Raw genomic sequence first — 27,067 nt, 5'->3', positions numbered from 1 at the left:
AATTAAGGAATCGAGTAGTTCAAATTATGTAACTTTATTCTTTTGTAAAACTTAGGGCATCCTTTAGTGTGAAATATCATTATACTTCCTCGAATGCCACTTTTGTAATATCTCTATGAATAATTGACTTTATTTAAATGTCTAGCTTCCTTATCAGTAGTATAAATATATACAGCAGAAAAGACCCCTTACATATAATGGTTACCTTTTAAAGCTACATGTAGTGCCCTCTAGTGAAACGTCACACTATATATGTGCACTCTATAGGTGGGTGAAAAAAAAAAAAAAAAAAAAAAGAGCAAGCAATAAAAGTTACAAATAGCTCAGTTTATTTCTTCCCCAATGAAGACTATTCAGAGGAAAGCAGGAAAGTTTACCAGACATGTACATCCAGTGTAAATACAAATGTTCGATAAACAAACATCCAGTCACATTCAGCACATGAGATCGACCCGGAGCGATTGGACTCCAGTTTAAAGTGGTTGTTCCTCAGCGAAGTTTATTAAACCCAGTCGTACCAATGTGATCGTGACAACTGTGCGTTACGTCCAACTAAACGGATAATTGACCGAAACGTAAAACAACTTGAATAGGGAAATACACTGAGTGAAATAATACAACACCAGCCCTCCATGCTATAGCCAACAACTTCCAGGGAACAACAACAATCGTATTCTTAAAGCTAGATGAAGAAGGTTTTATAATGCAAAATAGAATAAAATGGTTCAACAAGGCATTTAAAAATTAGGATTTTTCAGCTTCTTCAACATTCACCAGAGAAAAAAAAAATTAAAAATAAAAAAGGCTAATTTTCACGCCCCTATAGGTCTAGGGATCAAAATAGCCTTTTGTGGAGCACATAATAGAACTGTTATGGGGTAGAAACGGAGCGCAAACAACAATACATTTATTTGGCAAACGACAATCATTGGTGATCATTTTCCCACTTTAAAATTCAATAATTAATGGAATTAGTTTTTAGAATTTAATGTTAAAAGGTGAAATTAATAAACCAAGGTGCACTATTAATGTTTCACAAATACATACTTCTGCACAGACAATATTAGCATCATATTTATTCTAACTAAATGGTCTTCCATTATAAGTGGCTATATATTTAGAAAGCCCAAAAGTGCCATTTCGTAAACTTGGTAAACAGCATCCAAGGAGTGCGGAGTCTAACCCCAACAGACGTACAGACTCAAAATAATAAAAACAATTTTTTTGTCAAATTAAAATAAAATAAGGCATAATAAGGCAGGTGAGAAACAAGGCTTAAAACAGACCAAATGAAAAAGAAACGGTTTCTTAGCACAGCACATTTTGAAATGTGTAAAAATTAGAAAACCAAGAAAAGTGTTGGGGACCGATAATAAAAAAAAACTAAACAAATAACCCATGATGTATTATACGACTCTCCTCTCTAAGAAAGAAAAGCCAGAAGGATGGAAGGCTGCATAGTCAAATGTTACCAAATAAAAATGTTATGCATAAATGAGTAAAACAGTGTATTTGGAAAAAGAAGCCTATGTTAATTTTGGAGTTCCCCTACACACATTTGATAGAAAAATCAAAACACACTACGCCAAACACAGAAATGAGTCTGTGCGGTTCTACATATTATTTTGGGGTACAATATTAGTAAACAAAGACATTTCTCTAACCAGTGCCAACATATTCAAAAATGCATTAAATACTTCAATAACCCCGGCTCAGAATATATGACCAAAACCAGCTAATTCTGGTTTATTTTGAACAGTCCTTTATAAATCGGTAAGGGTTTTTGTGCTTTAAGTTAAAAAAAGGATTAAATGACAATTCTGTCATTATTTTTGCAGTCTGATGTTATTCCGAATCAGGAGTTTCTTAAATTATTATTGTGCACGTATTTCCTCTGCAGAATATAAATGATTCGAACCCCACTGACATTTATTAAATAGACAAAAACAATTAAAAACTCTTTTTTAAAAAACAAAACAAAAACAAATTTTCTTTTGCATCCCACAGAAGGAAAAAAAAGTTGTTTTGGAATAACACGAGTGTGAGAAAAGGTACCAGTATTTTCATTTCCGGGTAAACCATCCCCTAAACAATGGGCTTTTATTATAAAAGAGAAAGAGCAGCTTGGGCATTCTGCCTAATTATCTCCTTTTGTGTTTTACGAGTTTAAAACAACACAAGGGACGAGTAAACAGCAAAATTGTTATTTTTATGTGCGCTGCTCCTTTAAAACACGAGGCCGTTTCTAGTCAACACAAGTATCACAAATACTGAAGAGAAAATTGGCGAGCCCCAAGGAACGATGTGGCCGGCAGTTACGAGCTGCTTTGCTAATATGGATTTCAGTTGACGGTTAAGTCTGTTCCTTTTCCCCCTAAATCACATCTAAAAGCTCTCAGCAACACTAAGTGCAGTGTTTCTTTGTGCAAGGCCAGCGGTGATGCAATTAAGTGAAAATGGCGGTAAGTTCAGAGACGGTTATATGGACTGACTACACACGGTTCACACAAAGCTCTCCAAGAGACACAAAGGAGTACCAGCTCCTGTTCTGACACACAAGTAAGAAGCACAACGAACCCCTAACCTTATAAAACAAGAGCCATCCTGACAAACACTTGAGTGTAAGATTATAGTACGCTGTTTGAGAGAACGTTATATAAAATACTCCTCCTAATACTCGTGTAGAATCTAAAAGAGAATATGAAAAACAGTTTCTTTGCAGTTTCTCCATCTGTTTTGGGTTGGAGATGGGGCGGACAACTTCTGGAAGCCATCGTCTCCGTACAGGGGTTTAGGATAGTGCTACATTAAGGTTAGGGCCGCCTTATGGACTACCTTATGTCATATGTTGATCCCGGTGAGACTATGTCTCTGGGTTTGTCACTGTGGTAGCTGCTGTGGAGCTCATGATCTTCACGTACTGAGTGTGAATGGCATCGAAGGCCTCGTCCCGATGAATCATGGCACCAAACACTAGAGGCTGTGGAAAAAGACAAAATTCTTCAGGTTGGACAATGTCTAACGTCAGTGTTGGGTTCACCTGAAATTTGAAAGGGGTCAATCCTTCCTAAAATTAACATTTTGTCAAAGGAAAAGGTATTCTCATAGCTTTATAATGTTATGGTTGCACCACTGATGGAAGATAAAGTATTCTTATAATGTCTTTCTTACTTTTCTGGACCTTCACAGTGTTCATTACTTGGCATTCATCCAAAACATATTAAATTGTGGACGAACAAAGCTTTTATGGGTTTGGAACGACATGAGGGTAAGTGATTAATGACACAATTTTCTTTTTGGGATGAAGCAACCCTTTAAGTCGTCTTAAATGTGACATCTATTAACAAATTCCATTAATGCGGTTTCCTTTGGTCATTACAGTTAGTGTAAAGGCTAAACAATTAGCCTACTTGCTGCTGCTTTAGCTACAGCGGTGAACAGCTGCTAAGAGTCCTCACTGAGGGACTAGTGCTGATGACACACATGTACCTTGATGTGGAGCCAATAATAAAATGTGAACAGAAACCTGGCAGGAAGAGGGGGCGGAATTGATCTCTGGTTCACAGCATGTGTGAAAATGGCCTTAAATTAATTTATCCTAATATTAAGAGACAGTTATGTAATAAAAGCAAATAAAACGTTAAATGGGTAGTTCTTCAGTTCATCTAATGTTCTTCTATAAATCAATTAATGTGCAAAGATACTCCAAAAAAAAAAAAAAAAAAAAGAAGTAGACTTAACTCATTACAAATAATTCATAACGTTATTAAAAAAAATCTCTTAGAACTGTTTTTGAAAACACTGAAAATAATATTTATCAAGTAGGATATTATAATGATTTCTAAAGGATCATGTTACATTGAAAACACTGAAGGAGGATAAAAAAAAATGTATACATTAAAATACAAGAAAATAGTACAATTTTTCCTATATTTTTGATTGAATTAGTGAAGCATATGTAGCAAGCACGTGTGCGCACACACACACACACACACAGGTATTCAGTACCTTTAAAGTGGATGGCGTTGTAATTGAGATCCCCATCCCAGATCCAGGCAATACTGACAACACTTTGTACTGTTAACAAGAGTGGAGAAATACAGTAAGACACTAAGCATTCAATAAAAAGAATTCAACAAACATCAAAACATCTGACAGACCTTCTGAATATCTGTGATGTCTTGAAGCTTGATGACTTTATTTTTCTTCGAGGACGTCGCCCTGGAGCTGGAGCTCTCGAAGCACAGGTAACTAAAAAAACACAAAACACAGATTTTATCATCAGGTACTACGCTGGCCTAACAAGTCCTACAGCTGTTGTACAAAAATTTACTCCAACCATTTTAGGAGAAAATGTCATTTGTAAATATTGCTATTTAATTGCTATCAAAAAAACAGAACATGAACATGCATACTTTTCTGTGACGTAGAGGACACCATTGCGGATGTAGTCGGTTGGCATTTTTCTGTCCCTGTTGATCAAACAACAGCGCCATCCGTTCTCGCACACTACGAATCAAAACACACATTGTTTTACAGCTAAACGACAGCAAATACATGTGAAAATGTTCATAGGCTGGTGCAGTTCCTCTTCCCACCTGGCAGGGGGCGCTCGTTCTCTGACAAGTTGAAGACTTCATGAAAAGGCCCTCTTTTAGTGTTATAGGCCCGTCCGCTTTCCTCCTCACGGCCGATCCCGCACGACATCCCGGCCGACTGATTCCCTCGCGCCACCACCGGCTGGATCTGCTGCCAGGAACAAAGCCAAACCATCGGTTTAGGAGCAGAATGTGTAAAAGTACAGCCCAAGAGCTGCAAGGATCCTGTGTGCCGGCGAAGGATCAAGGCCATCTTTTAAACAAGTAACCAGGTAAAAAACAGAATTGATCCTGCATCAGCACTCGAGGGCCCCCGACAGCAGCACCCACGTGAGGGAAGCTGGTCAATGGTTTTGAAACCGGTGTGTGTTATCGAGCCAAGCAGAGTGAAGGATGGTCAGTGGCTCAGCTGTATGTGGGCTCCTGAGGTCAGCTGCTGCCAGATTCAGTTCTCTGGGTTGGATGCCAAACAGTAGCGAGGATTGCTTGGAGGGTGCTGAGGACCAGTGCAAAGCTCAAAGCCGGAGTTAAACAGCCACTTATCATAGGTATTACCACTCACATTACCAAGGTATTAGTGTATTCATGTGTTAGAATTTGGGGCTGAACAAGACATCAAAAGTCATCCGAAAAAGATTTATGGGCATTTCTTCAACTATCGGCACTTTTAGGCTGATTTTCATCGATATGAACAGAAGCGTTTTTTGTTATCCGTTTTTGTTATCCGTTATTCACATTAACATCTAGAAACCTTGCCATGCTATCATGAATTATTTTTGCATGTGAATAGATTTTAATGTTTTAAATTAATATAATAGTTATGCCATTGTATGTTTTAAACAAAAAAAATGTTAACAAAAATAAATCAAAACAAACAAAATCTTAGCATGCCAATACATAATAAAGATATATATGAGAGAGACAGAGTGACAAAAATATACATAAAGACTGAAAAAACTATTTTCACATCTACATTAGTTTCACTAATACAAATACTAATACTAATACTACTACTACTAATAATATTATAAAAACACAAAGGCCATTTTTTCACATTGATTTGATACATAATTAGCAGGAGATTTTATGTCTTATTTGTTAGTAGATTAAATATAGTACTATTTACTAAAAATACAAGTCAAGTGGCCACAGTTAAAGAAACACCCTTATATTTGCAGAAAACTATTCTTCATCGTGCATAGAGAGAGTACGTCTGCAAATACAACATCTGTGAAAGAAATGCTGACTAACTCTGACACAACTTGACTAAAATGCAGTTTAAGGCCAGCTCTCAAACATGACAAAAACTGAATCCAATAATACTTAACCATACTGAAAGTAAATGTCTGCATATATCATTTAGTTTCTAATATAATTAATCTGATCTCTACTTAAGCAGCTAGCTTAATTAAAAACTACACTGTGGCAACACCAGAAGAGCCAAGCTTTTCAGAGTTTCCAGCCACTCAAGATATTTCTATAATCAAATAAAAAATTATAATCAAAAGTTGTGTATGAATACAGAGATTGTTTCCTTTTATTTCTCAACAAATGTCTCCATTAAGTTCCTAAAATAGGTGTGTGAAAGCTTGACTTCTCTGATGTAGTCACCGCTTCAAAATACTATTAGGCCTATTATACTATAGTATACTACAGCAGAGAAACTCTCGGATATAAACCCTGCATGTAAAACACACACACGCTCACACACAGAGTATATCTACACTATCTGTCTGGCGACGATGGATCAAAAACATCTTGGTATTTTTCGTTACATCCTCATTGACTTTTTGAACAAGTAAGAAAGAAGATGCATTTAAAATCAACAGTTTTTGATCCAATTGCCAACAGACGTTTTCATTGTCATATAGCGTATTCCTGACAACACACACACACACACATATATAAACACACATACGCAGGACCAGCCATTGGTGGCAAACACAGGCACTGTTGTCAAACCAAAGGCCACACTAGATCCCTACCTTTTCAAACCCAGACAGCTGAGAGAGGAAAAATAACAGAATAAACATGTGACAGACCATCACACAAACCAAAAATCCCACCATTAATTCACTTTATGCATCCTCTGTTGCCGGTTTCAGTTTTATTTTTTTTAATAATCATGCAGACACTTTTATGTCTTGATTATTTATTATGTTTTGTTCGATTTTTTCTTTTAAAATCTCATTTGTCGTTATATTTAACTGATTTGAGACGCATGTTACTAGTACCAAGACTAGTAAAACTCTTAAGTATATTGCATTGTGGTTTGTGGGTTAAACTCTAATATTATATAATATATACTAACATATATGTAATATGTTACTACATATTCTTTTTGCCATCTTGACCAAGTCGTCTTGCTGTATCTGACATAAATGAAGGCTACTAACTACAAGAGGAAGTCATAGCACATTTTCAGTCATAACTGATGAGTTCCTCCTCGCAAAGAGACAAAGAGGAATCAGGATTAATATTTTATAAGCTTTTCGAATGGGAACAATGAAGCGGCGCGCGCACAAATTTTCACTCACCCGTCTGCTCAGAGTGGCATTGTTACGCTCTTTGAGTTGTGGGTCTGTGGGTAAATTGGTCCAGACGATGTAGGGTGTGTCATACTTGTCCCTCAGTTTGGGACAACTTTTGAAGATGAAGTCGATGATGAAGAATTTGATGCCGGCGTAGACACCTTCAAATGTTGGATATAACGACAGGTGATAAATCAGACTATTTTTATATTATTGACAATATATAGACTATATTAGACTAGATTGTTTGGGACCAACAATATTGAAGTTGACGTCATGTGTCAAACTTTACTTCTCACCGATCATGAAGCCCAAGAGTTTATATGGCAGTACACAGGAAGCGATGAAGGCCACCCACAAACCAACATACAGTTTCTGTGTGATTTCAGGCTGCACCCACATGAACAGACTGCAATGAAAACACAACCATATGTAACAGTCATGAACACAGTACATATGCATGTAAATATGTAATTAAACATCCTTTTAACAGAATAGTACTACCAAAAAAAAAAAAACCTTTGTCATACATAATAAATATAGAGTACTCGCACACAGTATTATTTAAACAATGTACATAAAACACACATACAGCATATATTTTAAAAATATTTACACATGTATATTTATATTAATATATTATATTGTATATAATTATTTAATATATTACATAAAAATATATTTATACAAGTAACAATACTTTAATGTATATACACATGAATGTCTGTATTTATACATGCATAAATATACACAGTACACACACACATTATGTAACCTAAATCTTTTATTTTCTATGCAATTAATCATGATTAATTGTCTGAGTGCACTAAAAAAACTGTTATTATTACAAAAAAAAAAAAAGGGGGGTAAATGACGTCTCAAACATTACACAGTCATATCACCTGTTCCCACAACTCAATACCTAACTCACTTTTTGATCTTTTCCAATACGTCAGCCATCTTTCCAAATAGATTCTGTGAAAACACATTACTTTTGCATCAACAGCTTTATGTGTGAATCAAAAGCAAAAGGTGTCTGTATTACAAAATCCTCACAGCTAGAACAAGGCTACAAATCCCTTACCTGTGCTTTCTGTGCAACATCCAACACTAACTGAAACTTCTCTGAGACTGTAAGATCTTCCTTTGGAGGCTCCTAATAAAAACAATGAAGCATTAAGGTTTTTTTTTTTTTTTAATTGTAACAAAATGGTATTAATGAATCAAAATGGGGCTTATATTTACCACCGGTTCGGAGACCTCAGGCACAATGCTCCACTGTATCCTCCAACCTCTAAAAACACAGACCAGAACAGTTTACGATGTATATTTCAAACAATAAAGCAAAAATAAATGAATACATCAGCCAAAAAAATAAATAAATAAATAAATAAAAAAACAATTTGACATTATAGAATTTAAATGTAACAGATTTTTGTTAATGCAATAGCAAAAAGAAAAAAATATTTTTTAAATTGTGTGTTAACTGCATTTTAGGCTAAATAATAATTAAAGGGATGAACTATTATAATGCCATTCAACCAGCGCATACGTTTGTGAACTAGTTGTGAATTGAACGAGTGATAGATTATGTTGGACGTACTTTGCTATGAGGTAATTCAAGGACAACCGCAGAATGGCTAAAAATAGAAACATGGGAATAACCCAGCCATGCCAGGCAGCATTCATATAGATCTGTGGAAAAGATGAGAGGGAAGAAGACATTAAAATGAAGGATGGCATGTCGAGGCCATGCTAAATCCACGTCAGCCATCATACAGAAGAAAAAGTGGTAGCATTAGTCATCTACACTTTTGCATTTTAAGATTAACTTTTATAACACTGACCTAGTAAACATTAAACTGGTCATGTTAACATACTAGTTTATCCTGGGGCAGGGCTTTTCCATGTCTGGTGATGTACAGATAACAACGAGCTTGGCGACATGTTTTATTTGTTTTCATTATGGTAGTAAAACGGACACTTTGGACCGGGCTTCTACATAAACATGATCTTCATGAATCGTGATCTTCTGAATAGTGTTTGAGGGGTTTGTGTGGGTCATGCTCACAATAAAGGCGATGGCTGATGTGTAGACAGAGTGCCAGCTGGATAAGGCAGAAAGGTTCCTCATGAAGTTAGTTACAGGCTTAGCACCCCGTTCTGAAAAACACACACACACACACACACACACACAGAACAGAAGAATCAGTTTCATAAGTTGATGGGAATTAAAACATAGGCTAATTGGGAATTAAAATGGGTCTGTAATCGGTTAAAATATCTAGTGCTATGGCTTGGAGGGGTTTTTCTGGGATGCGTAATGAAAACACTCACTGAGTCGTCTCATATTTTCAGTTAATCTGCAAAGAGGAGAAAAGAAAATTAATTATTTAATGAGATCCGTTGGGAGGGTGAATTATAAAGCCAGAAATAGCATGAAAATTGAGAGTCTAAGCTAGGCTGACTACAGCATCACATCTCAACACCTCACTAAAACATACTATAATGTCTGACTGAACAAAAAAATATTTAGTTTGTCACCATAGCTTTAAAATTGAGTCATTGCTATTATGCAGCACAAATTATAATTATAATATTTGTTTTGATTTTTATTTCTTCAATATATAAATGCGCGTCTTTGTAATTTTATATGCATAACAAATATACACAGTATACACACATTATCAAACCAAAAAATGTTCTTTTGGATACGATGAATCACGATTCAATGTTTGACAGCACTAGTAAAAACTTTTTTTTTTTTTTTAAATATCAGAAATATTATACATTTATATTATATATATGTTATAAAATGAATGGAATTTGTCTTTTCAGGGTTAATTATTGTTTAAGTATGATGTACTTCCTTTAAATCCTCCAGAGTGCTACATTACAGGAAAGACCCATTCATGGCTTGCATGGTTGTCTGGTCAACTTTTCTTTTAAAAACATTTATTAATCTAAACAAACCAAAGGAGGCTTTGTTTGGGCTGGTTACCTTTTAGCACTTAGTGGTTCCTCAGTCTCAACTGTGTTCTCCTCAGGCTGAAAGCGGAAATCTTCAATATAAACACCAAAGCGTTCATAAAGCCATTTCCACAGCCGAGAGCTTAAGGTCTCCTTCTGTTTGTCCCCTGTCAGTTCACAAACAGATCAAAACACGAGCATCTACTGCCTAAAACGACTAACATCGTCAGAAATCTAATTGTGCGTTACCATAACATTACAATCAATGCGAGAACTGCACTAAACAGACAAAAAAAACAACTTTGGAGTGCACCTTTTTGTGGATGTTTGATTGCAGGTAAAATTGAAAATGAAAGCTGCACACTAAATAATAAAATCCAACAAAATATCTGAAGCATGACTGAAAGTGATTGTCTAAGCTAAATCCCCTATCAATCAGCTGAATTGATGGATAAATTATAATCATGCTCCTCAAATGAACTACAGAATAAGGACGCTGGTTCTCATTCAATAATAAAGTGTTCATAACCACACATTACAAAACTTCAGCCAGAACAGGTGCGTTTGCAATTCAATTTGTTCTTGTTCTAATGTTGATGAATCCGGATTATTCTGAATGAGGGACTGCGTGTCCACAGCTAGCAATTACACAGCACGCATCTAAACCATCTCTGTGACCGCATACGCATACATAAATACATCTTATTTAGATCTAGACAAGTGATGATCGTGTTTTGAACCACTCAATATTTAGCAAAAAAGGCTGCGTTATCGTTACTCGGGTACAAGACGTATTGTAGGCTTTTATTCTAATGTGTATATAAACATCTATTCTCTTACGTAGCTTGCTTTTAAATAGTCTATATGCATATTAGCGCTCTGTTAGAGAATAATAGAGATTAATGGGTTGAGAACAACAACGTGAATAATGAATAAGCCTGTAGGGGTTAGAACAACAACAACGGGCAAAAATGATAAAAGTGTTGCTTTTAGAGATAAACATTTCCATATGAATGTGCAAGTGAGTCTCAGCTATATATGTACTGAGCTGTACCTGTTCCATTGACAGAAGCGACTTGTGGTTTTGGAGGTGGAGGTGGTGAATCTTCCAGTCTGGACCAAGCACACATATTGCTTTACTTGCAGTATTAACAACAAATGAATGCATAAGTAACTAAAGCTGAACAGAACGTAGCCAGATGTAGTTGTGGGAAACGTTCACACTGAGGAAGAGCATCACCTCTCATACCTGGATCTGAGAATTTCATTCATTTTCTGCTCAAGATCGACTCTCTTTGATTTCTCTTTCTCCAGCTCCTGCTTCAGAGTCTCGACATTTGTCTCCTCACGGAGCTTCCTTAACTCCTCCTCTGTAGGCAGCACACAAAAGATAAACAGTTTGTTTAAACGCAGGATTAAAAGACTGAAGAGATGTTGTTGACTTCAGGAAACGCCGTGGTTTCCTTGGAAATTTTCAGCATGCTTGAGGTTTCTAGTCACAGACGTCAAATACATAAGTGAAAGACAGATTAGTCAGCTGATAGTTGTTGCAAAAAAAACAAAAACAAAACAACCCTGACAGCATGATCATTTATCATCACCCACTTAAGGTTTATTTTGCAGTGGTGACTGGCTAGATCTACTTTATATCGCTTATTATACGTCTATGCATATAAATAAACAAACATGAAATACTGATTTTATATCTATGAAAAGAAAGACTGCAGAGTGATGAAAGCACCATTTAAGATTGATCTGACATCACAATTGTGCAGCTGCCCAACATCCAAATGTAACTGAAGTTAAAAATTAAATATGCATAAATGATACAACACTGTAATCAGCACATTTTTTCCACATTTTCTGTGCCAGATGTGGGGAACATTCATGGCAACGGATACTACACTAAAAGCACAAAAAGTGCAAACTAAATTAAAAATCAAACTAAACGAAGATAAAACATGAAAAAAAAAAAAAAAAACAACAACAAACAACAACAACATAATGAATAAGCCTGCAGGGGTCAAAACAACAACAGGCAAAAGAAAAAATGATAAACCAAAATAAATACATAAAAAAAAAAAAATTAAAAGCTACAGAAACAAAAAAAACAAAAACATTAACCAAAAACATAAAATCAACAACAACAAACAGCAAAAAATGATTTAAAGCTGCTGAAAGCATTTTTAAATACAGCAAAAATCTCTGTACACAACAAATATTAACCAGGGAGTGCAGCCAGAGTGCATTCATCACTCCGAAAACAAAGAGCTGGCCTCCTGCCACTTTAAATTACACTTAATCAAAACCCTTTCAATAGGCTGTCATAATAAGAAAAAGCTAATGACTAAACATGACAGTAACAGAGATGTTTGCCATTCTGCTAATGACAGAATTCAAATTCTGTGGAAACCCGTTGTGCTTTGAGCAGTTCTCCCACTGAGCATCCTGTAGTCTCAGGGCAGCACGAGGCCTGCACAAGACCGATAGCGTCGCAAAGATGATACTAAATTAAGAGATCTCACAGGACAGGCCGCTTAGCTGAACAGCCAGCGGAGAATCTGAAAGACAGCGCGGGACAGACTGTTCTTTAACTAAAAGGTCAAATATATTGCAACGCTCCTTAAAAAAATGCTTTCTGAAAACACCTTTCTGCCTCTCGACTGCACAAACACAACAGTCCTGATCGAGTGCTTTTTCCACCTGCCCTCTAAATCGCACACAATACCTGCCTCAAGGTTGCCTGGAACACAAGCCCATCTTCATCTATAATTCAGCAGTTCCTGCGTCTCCCACTGAGGCGCTATAGTCATGATAAAGACCCCCCGCTGCTGAATCAAGGGCAGGTGTGCTAAAGAGAAGACATCTGAATCCAGATGATCAGTGCAGACCCCAGAGGCCGTCGCTAAACCCGGAGCTAGCGGTCAACAGTTAAAACAATAGACTGAAATTAATATTTTCAGCCTAATCTAATCTCTCATACGCTGCTTTACTTAACAGCCTGCTCGGAGGGTTACACAACTAGAAAGCATGCAAATTTTTACTTTTTTTTCTTTTATAACAGCAATATAAAACAAAAAGCAACTGTGCACATTTAGAGCTAAAACCTGATCCATCCCACCCCTGGCAGACTTAAAATACGTTAAAAAAAAACCCCACAGAGACACGCACAAAAATAATAACTCAAAAACAAAACCAAGTCAAACCAAACAAAAACAAAAAACCCCAACATTATTCTAAGCTGCTGTGAACATTTTTAAAAAACACTGTACAAAGCTTGAAACATCACAGAAATGGGTGTTATGAGAAGCACACATAAACATGTACTGTCCTTGTTTAAATATGTCATATAATTAACCGCAGAACACTTAGAAAAGAGAAATCCTAATCTCCCGTTACATGTTGTGCAAGGGAAATGTTTAGGAGCTTTACATGAATAATCCTTTTGGGAACATTTGCTAGATTTGTGCTACTGTGTGAGCCTTGTGCGTACGCTCCGGTATGCGACCTCACTTCCTGCAGTCAGTGAAATGTGGCAGAAATAATCATGTAAGTAGTTATTAATCCTTGCCATGCTAGAAGCTCGAAACGTGTTTTTGTTGCAAAGTGCAGATCGTGAGACGCTGGACTCAAACAGCACTTACTGTAAACGTAAGGGTAACTAACCGTAATCTAACAACCCCGCAGGTCAACGGGGAAATGTAATAAAACCTCAGGGCAACAAAATAGTCTTTAAACATTAAGGAGCTGATTAGTCACACTGTACTTTGGCTTCTTTTACACTCAGGTTAAAGGTAAAGGTGTCATTTTCTGTGCCTGTAGTAGCACCAAAGAGAAAAGGTAATCTACACACACACACACACACACACATATTATATATATATAACATTAAATTTCTAACAATATAAAACATAATTAGTGCTGTAAAATGATTGCGATTAATCAGATAATCTTTACATAATGTGCAATTGTACGGTTCATTTATATATTAAAACACACACACATACATTATACATTTTGAATGTATTTACATGTAAATACATTTATATGTTTATTTTCTTGTATATAAATATATTTATTATAAAACTTTTTTTTTGCTAAATATATACATGCATATGTTTGCATTTATACACAAATGGGTGTACATTTGTGTATAAAGTATACGCAAATATATTATGTATTCCTTTCCTCACTAAAGCTGTGTGCTGTCTGTCTGACACCGGCAACTAGGGCTGGAGTTCACACTGACTTGGTAAAGCAGAAAGGGCTTGGAAAAAAAAAAAGAAAAGAGATAGCATCTAATGGCCCATCTACAACAAAGCAATTAAGCATATGAAAGCCTTTCTGACTGACAGCATCCTTTGCACAATCAGCCTCTGCCAAAAAGACCATGGACACAATGGTGAAGGCTACACAAAACCAAAGCTAGATCATCACGCGGTCATCTGATTAACATTAGTGCGAGACAATCCTGCAATTAATGCCCTTTATAATTGACAATTTTTGTATTTGTATTATATTCTGATTAAAAGGAAGTTAGCTGTCAGCACAAGTCTATTGTAGCATAGAGACAGCTGCAGCTTCCAAAGCGGTCATGTCATATGATCCATGAACAGTGACATGAAGGATGAGAAGCATGAAGATCTGTCTTATGATCTTAACTGTTTGTTACTGGCCCCTAAACCCACGTCGCAAGATTCGTGCAACTCAATATCACTGCTTAATAGCTCTTTGGACTTAATGATCAGAACTGTTATAAGCAACAGTGCTCAATGCCAATGAAGTATTTCAGAAAACAGTGAAATACATTGCTAAAATGTTTTTAGTTTTTGGTTTATAATATAAGTGTCTGTACTATATATATATTTTATATATATATATATATATATATAGTATATATATATATATATATATATATATGTACATGTATTTGATAATCAAAATATTTAATGCATAAAAGTACATTTTTTCTTAAATATTTCCATGCGTGTATTTATATGTTCACATAATAAATACACACAGTGCACACACATTATGTAAACAAAAATATTTTGGATGTAATCATTTGACAGCACTAATTAAAAAGACATTTTATTCTAATTCTAACAACTATAAATGATTACATACTTATTTACATTTACCGTTGTCTAATCGTTTTTAAATACGGTTGCTATCATATGTCTGGGATCCATTTTTGGGTCAGAACCCAGTGATCTACGGACAGTTCAGACGTGAATCACCTCTACGCTCTCTTGCTAACTCAAAGACAGTGATTCACCACGTTTTCTCTTTTTCCTAAATAGGGAGGCTTCAGTTGTATAACAAACTATTAATAAGTCCAGTCTGCTTTTATGGGCAGCAACAGTTTGGCGGTCCCTATCTGACCTTTTGCTGCTTTCCAGTACTGCAGTGCTTGAGGGCAATGACACGCGCGCACACACACACACACACACACACACTAAAAATAGACCGGACATTCCCAAGCTTGTAATATGTATCTAATGTTCTGTTTAATCCTATATAATAAAAAGAGAAATTGAGTCATGTGGTGAACAAGATAACATCATACATCAACAAATTAACAGACAATGTGATTAAAAAAAAAAAAAAAAAAAGTATGTTAGATGCGTGCATGTCCCGATATATTACAGTATGGGGACTAAATATCCCCACTGGTACAGTAATAGTCAATTTAGTCCTTGTGGGCACATTTTTTGATCGCCATGGGGAAAACAGCTTATAAATCATACAGAATGATCTACAAATTCAGAAAGCTTTATGCTTTAAGAGCGGTAGGGTTATGGTAAGGGTATAGAAAATTCATAAAAACCATTATGACTATGGAGAGTGCCAATAAACCCGTGTGTGTGTGTGTGTGTGTGTGTGTGTGTGTGTGAGAGAGAACCCCAGTAGAGAGCTAATCTCTGTTTCTGAGAGTCTCACTAATTGAGATACAGGTACAGGTCAGAGGATCAGCGGTAGACACGGTGGGTTTATTGCTGTAAGGTGCACACCGCTCCAGCATTAATGAGAGTGATCTCACTGCATTGCTCAGGGAGATAAACCGACACACACCCTGAGCGATCACCTATTTAGCTCGTGATATATTACACATCTGCAGGCCTGAGACGACAAATCTCTTTTTTAACAAATTCTGGAGATGCAAGTTGAAAGTTCTAAGAACTTCTCATATAATATAATATAATAGCTTAATTCCAAAGCATTTTTAACATATCATGGGTGTGGTTTTAGGTAAGCAGTTCCTAAAATAAATTAAAATATAATTATAAAGATTTTTTTTTCTTTATTAAAAGTGTATTATTTTACTACATTACATAAAAAAAATAAATAAAATCACAGCATGGTCAATGAACATCATTTAAGTATTTCAAATGTATCATTGGTGTGGTCATGAAAATTAAACATTTTTTGGTTTTTTTAAACACTTCAAACTAACAGTGTACTGTATTCGTAAATAATTCATATTTTATTAAGTAAATTATTAATTTTACTAAAGTAGGGCACTACAGGTGAAGAGGGTAAATATTTAAATATTTAATTTTATTTATCTAATTAAATATGAACTGTGTGAAATTCTTGCTTCATTTTGTTGACAAAAGAGTTACTCCAATCAAAAAATAAAATTCACAATTTAAATAAAACATGTGACATTTAAAGACATGTGTTAATATATTAGTATAATTACTTTAAAAAAAAACATTTGGGATGTTTTCTTTCCACTAGTTCTGAAAGCAAAATAGCAATGCATGCGTTTGAACAGATTTTGCCATAATAGCCATAATAGTCTATAATATATGATAAAAAAAAAAAAGGTAACTGAGCAGGATGTTTATCTGAGGAGCTGTGGTAATCATTTAAAAGATGTAACCTTGTAAAATAAGGATGCTGTGGAAATTACTCACGAAGAAAGTGCTTTTCCAGTAAGGCTATCTCCAGGTGACCTTTGACCTCATTGAGTCGGTCGGCATCGCTCATCTTGTAATCCTGGATGGGAGCAGCAGACATGGTAAGAGTCCCTGAACCAGCCTGGAAACAGAAAATATGAGAAGCTCAGAAGTTCATAAAAGGCTCCCAGCAATGACAACATTAAATAGCTGTTAAGGTTCAATTAAACGTCAGAATGATCGTCTAATGGACATTCTCTTTAATCGAACAATACTGAACACGGCCACGTTACAGTCTAATAAATGAGAGTCCATTAGGATCTGTGGCTCCAGCCTGCCAGAGACATTACAGCATCAGAGCTCCAGCATGACCAGGATTCGACAAATCACGGCTCTGGTCACCAACCGGACGCCAGTGCGGCAGCCGTAACCATAGCGACCAGCTCACGAGCTCGCGGAGACACAACAGATCTCTTAGGTGCGCTTTCCCGTGCTTATCAAATTAGGCCCAGCAAATGCAATTTCTTTGAAAACGTGCTCGGATGAGGCGGCCCCGTATAAAAGCCCGTAATAACATTGTTTTGTCTGAACTTGGGTTCCAATCAGTTCTTTTCTTGTAAAATGTCAAGCGAAACACTAAAGGTCGGTGCTTAACACGGGGTGGCTTCACAAACAAACGAGCACAGGAAAAGATAGTGCAGCTTTGCAAAGATTGTTTTTAAGACTAGGGCCTGTGAAGTCTGTGGATGTGAACGACAGGGCTATCTCAGCTGCAACAACAGGAAGAACACGCTGAAGCAAATGGATGTTTGGGTTGAAACTCTGTTGGGAATTTGGCTGTTTGCCTCTTAATAGAAGGCAAAGGAAAGCAACTAAATGCAAGTGAGACCTCACTCTGAGTATCTGTTCTTAAAAAATATTTAAAATGATATTCAAATGTCTATATAAACCCCAGTTATAAATAAATAATTATTAGTTGTGCATTTACAGTGGAAATTTACTTTAAATGAATAACTTTTGCAAAAACTCTTATTGTAAGCAATTTGTCAAAAAAATGAAACCTCATTCACAAAAAAAAAATAAGAATGGTATTTTTATTTTTTTATATTTTTACCAGTCTGGAATTAATTGGATGGCAAAAAGCAGGCCTTAAATACCAGAAAAAGCAGATCTGAATTAGTGATAAGAATTTACTAGCTTGGATATTTGAAAGTCATTTTGCTAAATTAATTAATCTCTGATTTTCATTATGTCCATTTGAGTGGAACAAATCAAATGTTACATTTTGAATAAACCAATTTTTCGAACATCTGCTTGTAATAACATTCCTGGAAGAAAGAGTGACTGAAATTCACAACTTTATAAAAAGGGAGAAATACGGTAAAATAAGCCAACAAATGCAAAGTAAAAGCTAACTACCCACTTGTTTGAAACATAATCATGGACTAATAGAAAATAGATGGGTTGTCATGTCATGTAAAAAAAAAAAATAATAATAATAATAAAAGAGATTCAGGCCAGGGAAGAAATTAAGTGTAATTAAGTGATGAGCAAATTATGATTTCTTGTTACACTTAGTGCAGTCAAACAATTAAATCGCAATAATAGTTTTTGTTTACATAATACATGTGCGTATAAAGGTTTATATTTATTATGCATATATTAATATAAACAAAAGCATGTATCTTACGCATATATAATCAATTAATCGCGCTTAATCGTTTGACAGCACTAGTTGAACTCAACAGCTTTCTATGACTGGTGTTACAATATCATTTCTCACAATCTTAATCACATATCTACTTTTTTTTTTTTTTTTTGCAGAATCAAACAGAACAAAACTTTTTTTTTTTTTTTTTTTTTTTTTTTTTTTTTTTTTTTAAACAAAATACATTTAGCAGATTCTCCCTTGATATTCTCCAGAGCTGAAAAGGAAGTCACTTACAGGTTCTCGCTGCTCTTCTGTTTCTTTGATGGAGCTCCGGTGTTTTACTGGGACGTCGTCATTACATTCACTGTCAGAAGCGTTGGGGGACTCGGCAAGGTCCAGGAACTCATCTCGCTTTGGTCCTCTGAACCTTATCTTATCCAATCGCTTTAGCATGTTCAACACAGAGACCTGTGTCTTTATCTTAACATGGCGGGTGGCGACCCTGTAAGAACAAAACCGTGCAGCAATGAAGAAATGCACAGTATATATCTTGATGAATACATTATTATGCAGATCAGGTTTAGTTTTTTTTAATTGCCCACGGTGAATAAAGTCACATGAAATGAATATTTACATACTTTTATTATGCTAACCTAGCAGTGAAGACAAAGCCGTTCTTGGCAAAGAAGTCGGCTCAGAAATAACGTACAACTGACAGTAACTCGCTTGCTCAATAATAGTCTCTCTGCAGCGGGTATTGAGGACCGTGAACTGTAGAGGCAATAATGGGCTGCTTGAACTGTGTGAGAAACTGCTCCGATCTCAAAGAGATCAGCTGATGAGGGACTAGTGTGGCGCAGGACCCTGTTCTGTACTGTATGTGGGTCAGAGGCCCCACGATCGGTTTCGGCTCTTGGCGAGACCCATGTACAGCGCTGATCATCAGCGTTTGATGCACGAGAAAAAGCACACTTTGATTTCAAACTTCTCCAGAAACCTCCATGACTTCCAATTTCTTCCAGCTGCCAGACACAATCATTTACGCTGCTTTCGTGAACCGGATTAACTGACTCTTTGAAAAGATTTGACTTTATGTAAATAAATATTGTACATATAGATTGATATTGGATATTTAAGAAAAGTTCATTTTTACAGAAACATTTCATTTAACAAAACACTGATTTGATGTCATTTTTTTAAATGAATTAACGTTGGTAAATGAACACTTATGTATTATTCCATTTCGACATCAAACAAATGTTGCATTTAAGTATCAAAACCGTTATCATAAATCAACACTGCACTACAATACATTTCCTATTCAAACATACCACTTGTGATTTCATCTTCATCACTCTTAGAGGTCTACAAACCGGCAAAAATAAATCATCAGCAAGCTTTACTTTTGTGACAAACACAATGATTAAATTCATCAGATAAACATATGATATTCACACTTAATCCTTAAGATCTACTCTCCAACAGTATTGCATACTCATTCAACCAATTACAATTCATTGAAGGAAAACAGAGACATGCAACTCCTCAATCACGCCATTTGAAGTGATTTAAGCATACAGCATATCCAAAACATTTTAATCATTTTTTTATTTATATTACCTCCTCTGCGTGATCCTTTGTTGCTTAAAACAGAACAGTGCTTTTAATTACGTCTTGCATTACGTCTTCAACTCTATATATTAAAATGTCCTTTGTCGAATCATCAAATAAATCATTATACGAGTTAAAGAATTAATGAACCTTGAGCTCAAACGTCTATATCTTTGCCCTACTGGTGATATCTGTAAAATAAATAAAGACCATAATCTTGTAGAAAGTGACTGAATGGATCAACGCACTTAAACAAATGAACAAGCAAAGAAAAGGCACAATGGAAACTATGTTCATGAAAGTTTAAAATCAACTATTTATTCGTTATCAGTCATGCATTAAGAAAATCATGACTTGTTGGTATTGTCCAGAATTGTAGAGCAGGTGCGGAGCTATCAGTTTAACAATCCTGACCATTGTTATTTAGCATTATTTACTATTATAGTATTATTTACATTTTTTTATATATATTTTTATTCCTGTAATTTTAAAAAAAAGTTTTTAGGAATTGTGTTATGTGCTTGACATTTTTTATGAGTTCCTTTTTAAAAAGTATTACGATCATAAATATTTCAATTAATCATTTTTAAAGCAACTTACGAAAACATCTTTGCTTAACTGCTTTTACGTTTTTTATTAGGATTAATTTAACCATTTCATAAACTTTTTAATAGTTTTAGTTAAAAACCTCACACAAAGCTACCATGCCAGGCTTTAGAAGAAAGCACAGGTTTGAGGTACCTCATATAAAAATACTTTTATGGTGCTTTTGCATATTTTTTAAGCATTCATTTCAACTATTTGCAAATAAGAAGCCAGTATATTCATCAAGCCGTTTTTTGATTGAAAGGTCATGCAGGTCATGAAGTATCCTGCTCTTCCTCGGGCAACGTCTTAAACGTCATTGTGCATCTAAGAAAAATTCTCTGAGAATGCTGAGACTGAATCACTAACACTGCTTTGCAACATGTGACTGGATTATTTATCAAAAACCCCCCCCAAAAAACACAACTCTTGTGTTGTACTAAAAAATGCTATTGGTGTTCCAAACTCTGCATTCCCTGCAGTTAGTTGACCTTACAGCAAACAAAGCAGGCCTGGGAACAAAGCGGCCGCATGCGTGCCTAGACACTCAAAACCCCCAGCCGAGTTCTAATTTCACTTCCAGAGCTCAGACAACATGCTGTACATGATAATGACAGGACTGAGGTTTAACGCCAGCCGTCTTGTTCTTAAGCAGCCTGAGTTCGGCATCCTGTGAATCATAAAGGGACTTTTTCTGACAATAAGCAGACGTTTCATGCAGTTCACACAAGGGAAAGGGAAATAGCTTGAGCGGATGATATTTATCACCCGTGTCTAGATTTGTCAGATTTACCATGTTTTAGCTCATTAGAATGCGTAGTTTTAGGAGAAGTTATGACAGGGCGTTAAACATCAAAACTAATCATGTCCTTTTCGTATGAAAGTTTTGCTAGGGAAAAAGTACTACAGTAAATCAGGCCTGCAGTACAATAAAAACATCCTTTCCTCTCATGTTCCACGGTGTAAGAAAATAACTTATATATATATATAAATAACATGAACTTAAAGGAAAAGGGTCTGCATGCACACTTTTTAGAAGACTTGGAACATAGCATTTCTGTCTTATGGAATTCGTTATGGTCAGCTTGAAAATAATCATTTAATTAATCTGCAGAAGGACAAATACACACAGAATTGGAAGAATGTTTTGAGGTACAAGTTGTTATGCAAGTTTGATTTGTTCAGGGTGGAGCATGAGTTCAACTTTCCCACTCGTCTGTGCCGCTTTTGGGTGGAGCGCTAATCAACATACAAGTTTAGTTAGGAGGAAAAATTCTTAGCATCTGTTTGAAGGGATAGCTCATCCAAAAATTGACATTCAGTCACCATTCACTCTGATGTCATTTCAAACCTTTTAAATAAAATGTATATATTTTGAGAAACGTCAACCGTTTTTTTCTTAGGGTACCAGGGTACTAAATGTTTTATGGAACAGGCCCCAGAACCAAGTTTAAACTTGTTTTATGGAACAGGTCCCAGAACTATTTAGTAACCAACATTTTCTTTTGTTTTCTGCAGAAGCATTTAATCTTTTTTTATATATATTCTTATAACCAACAAGTGCACCAACAGTGTTTGACTCTGAAAGCTGTCTGTAATCTCTCCACTCAAGATGCACTTCATGCTTCATATCTCTCTTCATACTGAGAGAAACCCACTCAGAGCAAAAGAGGTAATATTAAGGTTCGAAATTTAAAAACCTGCTTAAACGAATCAAAATTTAAGACCGGAACGATGTTTAAGTTAGTTTCCGTCACATAATCATTCTACTGACAAACCAGCTAATAAAATGTGCCCTAAGAAGACCTTGCAAATGTTCCTATTAAGTTATGAAAAACATTTTTTTTTCCCCCATTCTGGGAATTTTATGCAATACGATATGCAACACATCTGTGCTTGTGATGACCCGGGTTTCACCTCTCTCTGTCCAATGCTCTTCTGTCTTCTCTACACTGTCCTATTGCATTAAAAAGCCCTTAAATATAACTATGAAAATGTTTTGCTATGATAAGCATACAGTGTGCATGATGCAAATGTCATCACCATAGTACACGTGTACTGTAAGACATTGTATTATTGTATTGCATTATTTTATTGTAGCCGTGCATACAACATATGCTTAGTTAGAACACGCGTCTTGAGTTTTTTTATTTTAACTAATTAGTTTGCCCAACATTGCCCATCTTTTCACGATGGAAAGACGGACCACAACAACAAACTACCGGCGATATTACCAAAAACAGATGTCTCCACTGACGAGCACTTGTGACGAGTTTAACAGTTAAAATAAACACAAAGATGTTGTTATCTATGACTTGTGGAGAGAGATACTGCAGACACCGGACAAGGACTAAACTAGTGCGCATGTGCCGAGCGCTAGTGCTCACGTCCATCACATGGAGCATACTTTAGCCCTGTCCAAGGTGGCACCCTAAACTCTCACAGGTACATACTTTCGTTACATAATGCCACCTTAATAAGTAGAAATCTGTAGTAGAGTCGCCTCTTGCTGAGCTCTGCAGAAGCGCGCGTAAAAGGGGCGCTCGCGAGATTTCTTCTGGTCGCTATCTTCCGCGTTCTGCCCTTTCACGTCCGCAGATGTTCGCACGGCTTTTAAAACAAACTCAACCGCGGATAGACAACTTCGACCCACGCGCGGTACCACCTAGCGGACTCTTCTCCCTCAGAAACATTCATCTAGCTCAGCGTTTCTCAACCCTGGTCCTGGGCGCCCCAGCACTGCACATTTTGTGTTGAGAAACACCGATCGAGCTCCAACTGTTGCGCGCATGGGCGTCCTTGGGCCCTCCTGCTGACCAAACGTACATCACTGCGTGGAGTATACTTGCTCTAAGCATACTTGTTAACTAGAAAGTTCTGAGAACGGAAAATTAAGTCTGTTTTACAACAGAAAACAAAACAACAACTGTACTCCATTCAAAACGTCACCCAACCGTAACGTAGCGCTTACTTACAGCCTACATTAACACCCATTAGAATTACATCATAGGTAAACACCATGACTACCACAGCTACGAGGCCACCGAGCGGCTCCCCTTTCACCCTCCCCGACTCTGGCAACGAGTTCAGCGGTCAGGCTGCTCGTCTGTGCTCGCTTCGACCACATCCTCCGACACCGGCATCGTGTTAAACATCTCCATTCCCCCATACCATCAAACACATCATCCGCCCCTGTGTCAAACCGCTTGCAACCCATTATCGGTCAGCAGTGTTTTGCGCATTTATACATATGCGCTGCACTCTCTAGTTAAATAATATCAACAAGCGTCTTATTAGCACGTTTTATTTCCAAGAGCCCCGCATCTTCACCACCTCGGCGCGTAGTTCAAGTTGGATCTCATCAATAAAACATCGAGGGTTGACACAGTTGCACTACCAATAGATCGCCGATTAATGCCTCGACCTAAAAGCCTTTCGTCACTACGAAACATCTTCTAGATCGATGCCGCTGAGAATGGCGGTGCGCTCGCAAAATATTGGAAATCGTTTCTTACCTCGTCTTGAGGCTAAGGGACGGTCGTCACATTAAGCCACAAAATATACGAAATAAAACCGCCAAATTAACATGTGTACAGAAAACGCGCCGCAGCTGTGCGGAAACTACACACAATGTGGCACGTTCGCGCTGCATATGAGTTTGAGGATTCGAATTCGAACGCAACAATGTAACAAAAGCTTCTTGGGTCCGACACATCGTAACACGCGCCCCGCCCGCCGCGGGATTAACACCCAGAAAGGGGGAAGAAAGTTTTCTTACCCACCTTGCACGGAATTCGTAATTAAGTTTCATTAACAGGAAGGCATGAATATTTGAGCTTCGCCCCGCTCCGTCGCCACCTGCTACTACCAGCTCGATGAGAAACCCGGCGTAAAATGCCCGAGCGGACGCATTGATCCGCCGATGCGATTCCCCGGGCTGTCAGATGTTATTTCCAGCGTTACTGCGGGTTAGAATCGCGTGCAAACGGCACACCATCATTAGGGGTTCGTTTCAATCCGTTGTTGATATCCAGCGAGACTCGCTTCACACCAGGAAATTTCGTCAATGACAGCGACAGACGCTCTTAAAGGGGCCGATAATTGACAGTCGTCCCTTATTAAACAGGAACCCTCTCAACCCTCAACCCTTCTCCGTGGGTGAAGTAAAACGCGCTCAAATGAGTGCATGTGGAATACCGAACAACAATAGAGGGCCTGTTGTGTCTTAACGAGCGGGGTGGACATTAATCCCATAACTCTGTCAATCCATGCTTAAAGTTTGTACGTCATGTACGCACGCGAGGGTGTGCGATTTATCTTTAATTCATTTGAAGTGTACTTGTTTGAACGCGAAAATAGGCCTTTGGGTCTAGACGGCTATGTGACGGGTCTGGTTTGACTCGTTTTGGGGTGTTTGCGCTGCAGTTAGCCTCGACCACCGAACGACTGGGTGTCCACTAGGTGGCGCGCAAGGACACATAATTGTTTTTACTTCGAAACAGCTGAACAGTCAGAGATAACGTTCGGTTTTTACCACACTTTATATTTTATAAATTGGAATTTATTCTACGTTTTATTACACAATACTAGCAAAAGTCCTCTAAATAATACCATATTTACCATGGTTCCATTTAACACTTCAATATAATAAATCTATAATTTTTTTACATTTTGTTAACTTAAATTAAATATCTCAATAAGAAGGTTGGATTACATTTTATTTGGTAAAAAAAGGTGCATTTTTCAGTACCAATGTTAAACCCATTGCTTAATTTTTTTCTAATATTTTTTGAGGAAACTGATTTATTTATATTTATTATAATTTTTGTTGATGAATAGAAAGTAAATCTGAAATGCATTTGCTGTCACGTGTGCCATTGTTGAATAAAATTATTTATTTTTTTGTTTCCAGATCTCAAACTATATACTGTATAACATATGCATTTTTGTCAGGGGACAAAAAAAAAAGACACGATTATACAGATTTTTAATTCGATCTTTTATATTCATTTATTTACAATGTTCAAATGTTTTATCAGTGCGAACAGTATGAATATAAATACCTTATTTTACATGCTGGTATCTAATATCTACGAGCTTTGACAAGTAATGGAGGTATTTCATGGATACACAATTAATCTATTTCACGTGATAATGTGTTTGTTCACTTAAGGACTAACGATCAATAAACGCTTCCAAACTATTACAGATTACATAGTTACTGACCTGACGTCACGTTCACACAGACTGACCTTTAGCATGAGTAAAAACCAAACGGCGGCTCCCTGAATGTCTCAGTCTTTACTATTTACACAAAAGGTTTGGCAGCGCTATAAAATAGTCGTCAGGCACTTTAGGAATCATTTGATTCTTTGTTGGTAACTTAGATGCAGAATAGACAAAACAAAACACTGTTTTTCTATGTACAGCACTGGCAGAGACTTTAAGGCATGCTGAACATAAGCTGTAAAATACTGTAAGAGTTAATGTAAAACTCAACTGATGACAAGATTATGTGTATGATGGTCATCTTCATACTAATAAGTCATCTGAAACAAATTTGGGGAAAAGAAAATGCAGACTTCTGGGGCAAATAAAAGAATGAATCAAGCTACATCTTCTTAAAAATATACAGTGTAAAAAACACAATATAAACTTTCAAAACAGTGCTGTAAAAAAAGACCACAGTAAACATAAATATTCAATATTGGCATAACAATGAAATCCTAATTTACAATTTTACAAATAACCCTATTACACATCTAGAATACAAAATGTCTCTATAAACATTACTTACAAATCATAAGTCATCTGTTTATGACTGATGGATTCTGGAATATACTGTACAAAACTTAATAATATCAGTCTTTTCTTGTAACTCCAGATCAACTTATCCATTTTGATGTCAGAAACCTTTTTTTGCTCAACTTGAGCGATGTAGCACTTTAGAATGCTGGGAGAGCTAGTGCCCGGCTTCCTTTCGTATCATTTGAATCTTTATAAATACTAAAAACAACTTCAGAGCAGGACATTGTTGTGCTTTAATACTAGTGGGGACACTAAGTAACTGGTTCAAACCCGCTCCAGTTCGTTCAGCGTCCTTCAAGGTGAAGACTCAGATTGAAGTTTCATTGCTGCCACTAACAAGAGGAGAAAAGAAAGAGGCGTTAACATCAGAACGTGATCAAATAAATCCTAATTATCAGCATTTGCCCT

General features: G+C 36.5%; 2 protein-coding genes across 6 annotated transcripts in view; both read right to left on the bottom strand.

Moving 5' to 3' along the window:
- Nucleotides 1-306: 306 nt before the first annotated feature.
- Nucleotides 307-24,981, bottom strand: gramd4b (GRAM domain containing 4b). 5 transcript variants are annotated; one of them, XM_043227479.1, is made up of 20 exons: nucleotides 24,634-24,981; nucleotides 18,950-19,157; nucleotides 17,023-17,146; nucleotides 11,349-11,469; nucleotides 11,154-11,212; nucleotides 10,131-10,266; nucleotides 9,467-9,492; nucleotides 9,201-9,292; nucleotides 8,733-8,824; nucleotides 8,375-8,423; nucleotides 8,214-8,285; nucleotides 8,061-8,104; nucleotides 7,429-7,538; nucleotides 7,136-7,290; nucleotides 6,584-6,601; nucleotides 4,599-4,749; nucleotides 4,416-4,509; nucleotides 4,161-4,251; nucleotides 4,009-4,077; nucleotides 307-2,980 (listed from the first exon to the last, which is right to left on the bottom strand). In XM_043227479.1, the coding sequence occupies exons 1-20, from the start codon at nucleotides 24,660-24,662 to the stop codon at nucleotides 2,864-2,866; spliced, it is 1,857 nt and encodes a 618-aa protein (XP_043083414.1). In that variant the 5' UTR covers nucleotides 24,663-24,981; the 3' UTR covers nucleotides 307-2,863. The 5 variants fall into 5 exon arrangements, with proteins under 5 accessions (XP_043083414.1, XP_043083415.1, XP_043083418.1 ...); XM_043227480.1 differs by having other exon boundaries at nucleotides 4,599-4,746; XM_043227483.1 differs by lacking the exon at nucleotides 24,634-24,981 and adding an exon at nucleotides 24,367-24,563.
- Nucleotides 24,982-25,835: 854 nt separating this feature from the next.
- celsr1b (cadherin EGF LAG seven-pass G-type receptor 1b) overlaps nucleotides 25,836-27,067 on the bottom strand; it is a 42,890-nt gene continuing 41,658 nt past the window's right edge. The window contains 1 exon segment of the mRNA XM_043228677.1: nucleotides 25,836-26,991. Coding sequence (XP_043084612.1) covers nucleotides 26,967-26,991 — 25 coding nt within the window. The 3' untranslated portion in view covers nucleotides 25,836-26,966.

This window comes from Puntigrus tetrazona, chromosome 25, assembly GCF_018831695.1.
Source record: "Puntigrus tetrazona isolate hp1 chromosome 25, ASM1883169v1, whole genome shotgun sequence".
Lineage (NCBI taxonomy): Eukaryota > Metazoa > Chordata > Actinopteri > Cypriniformes > Cyprinidae > Puntigrus > Puntigrus tetrazona.
This window is presented reverse-complemented; position numbering and strand designations above follow the sequence as displayed.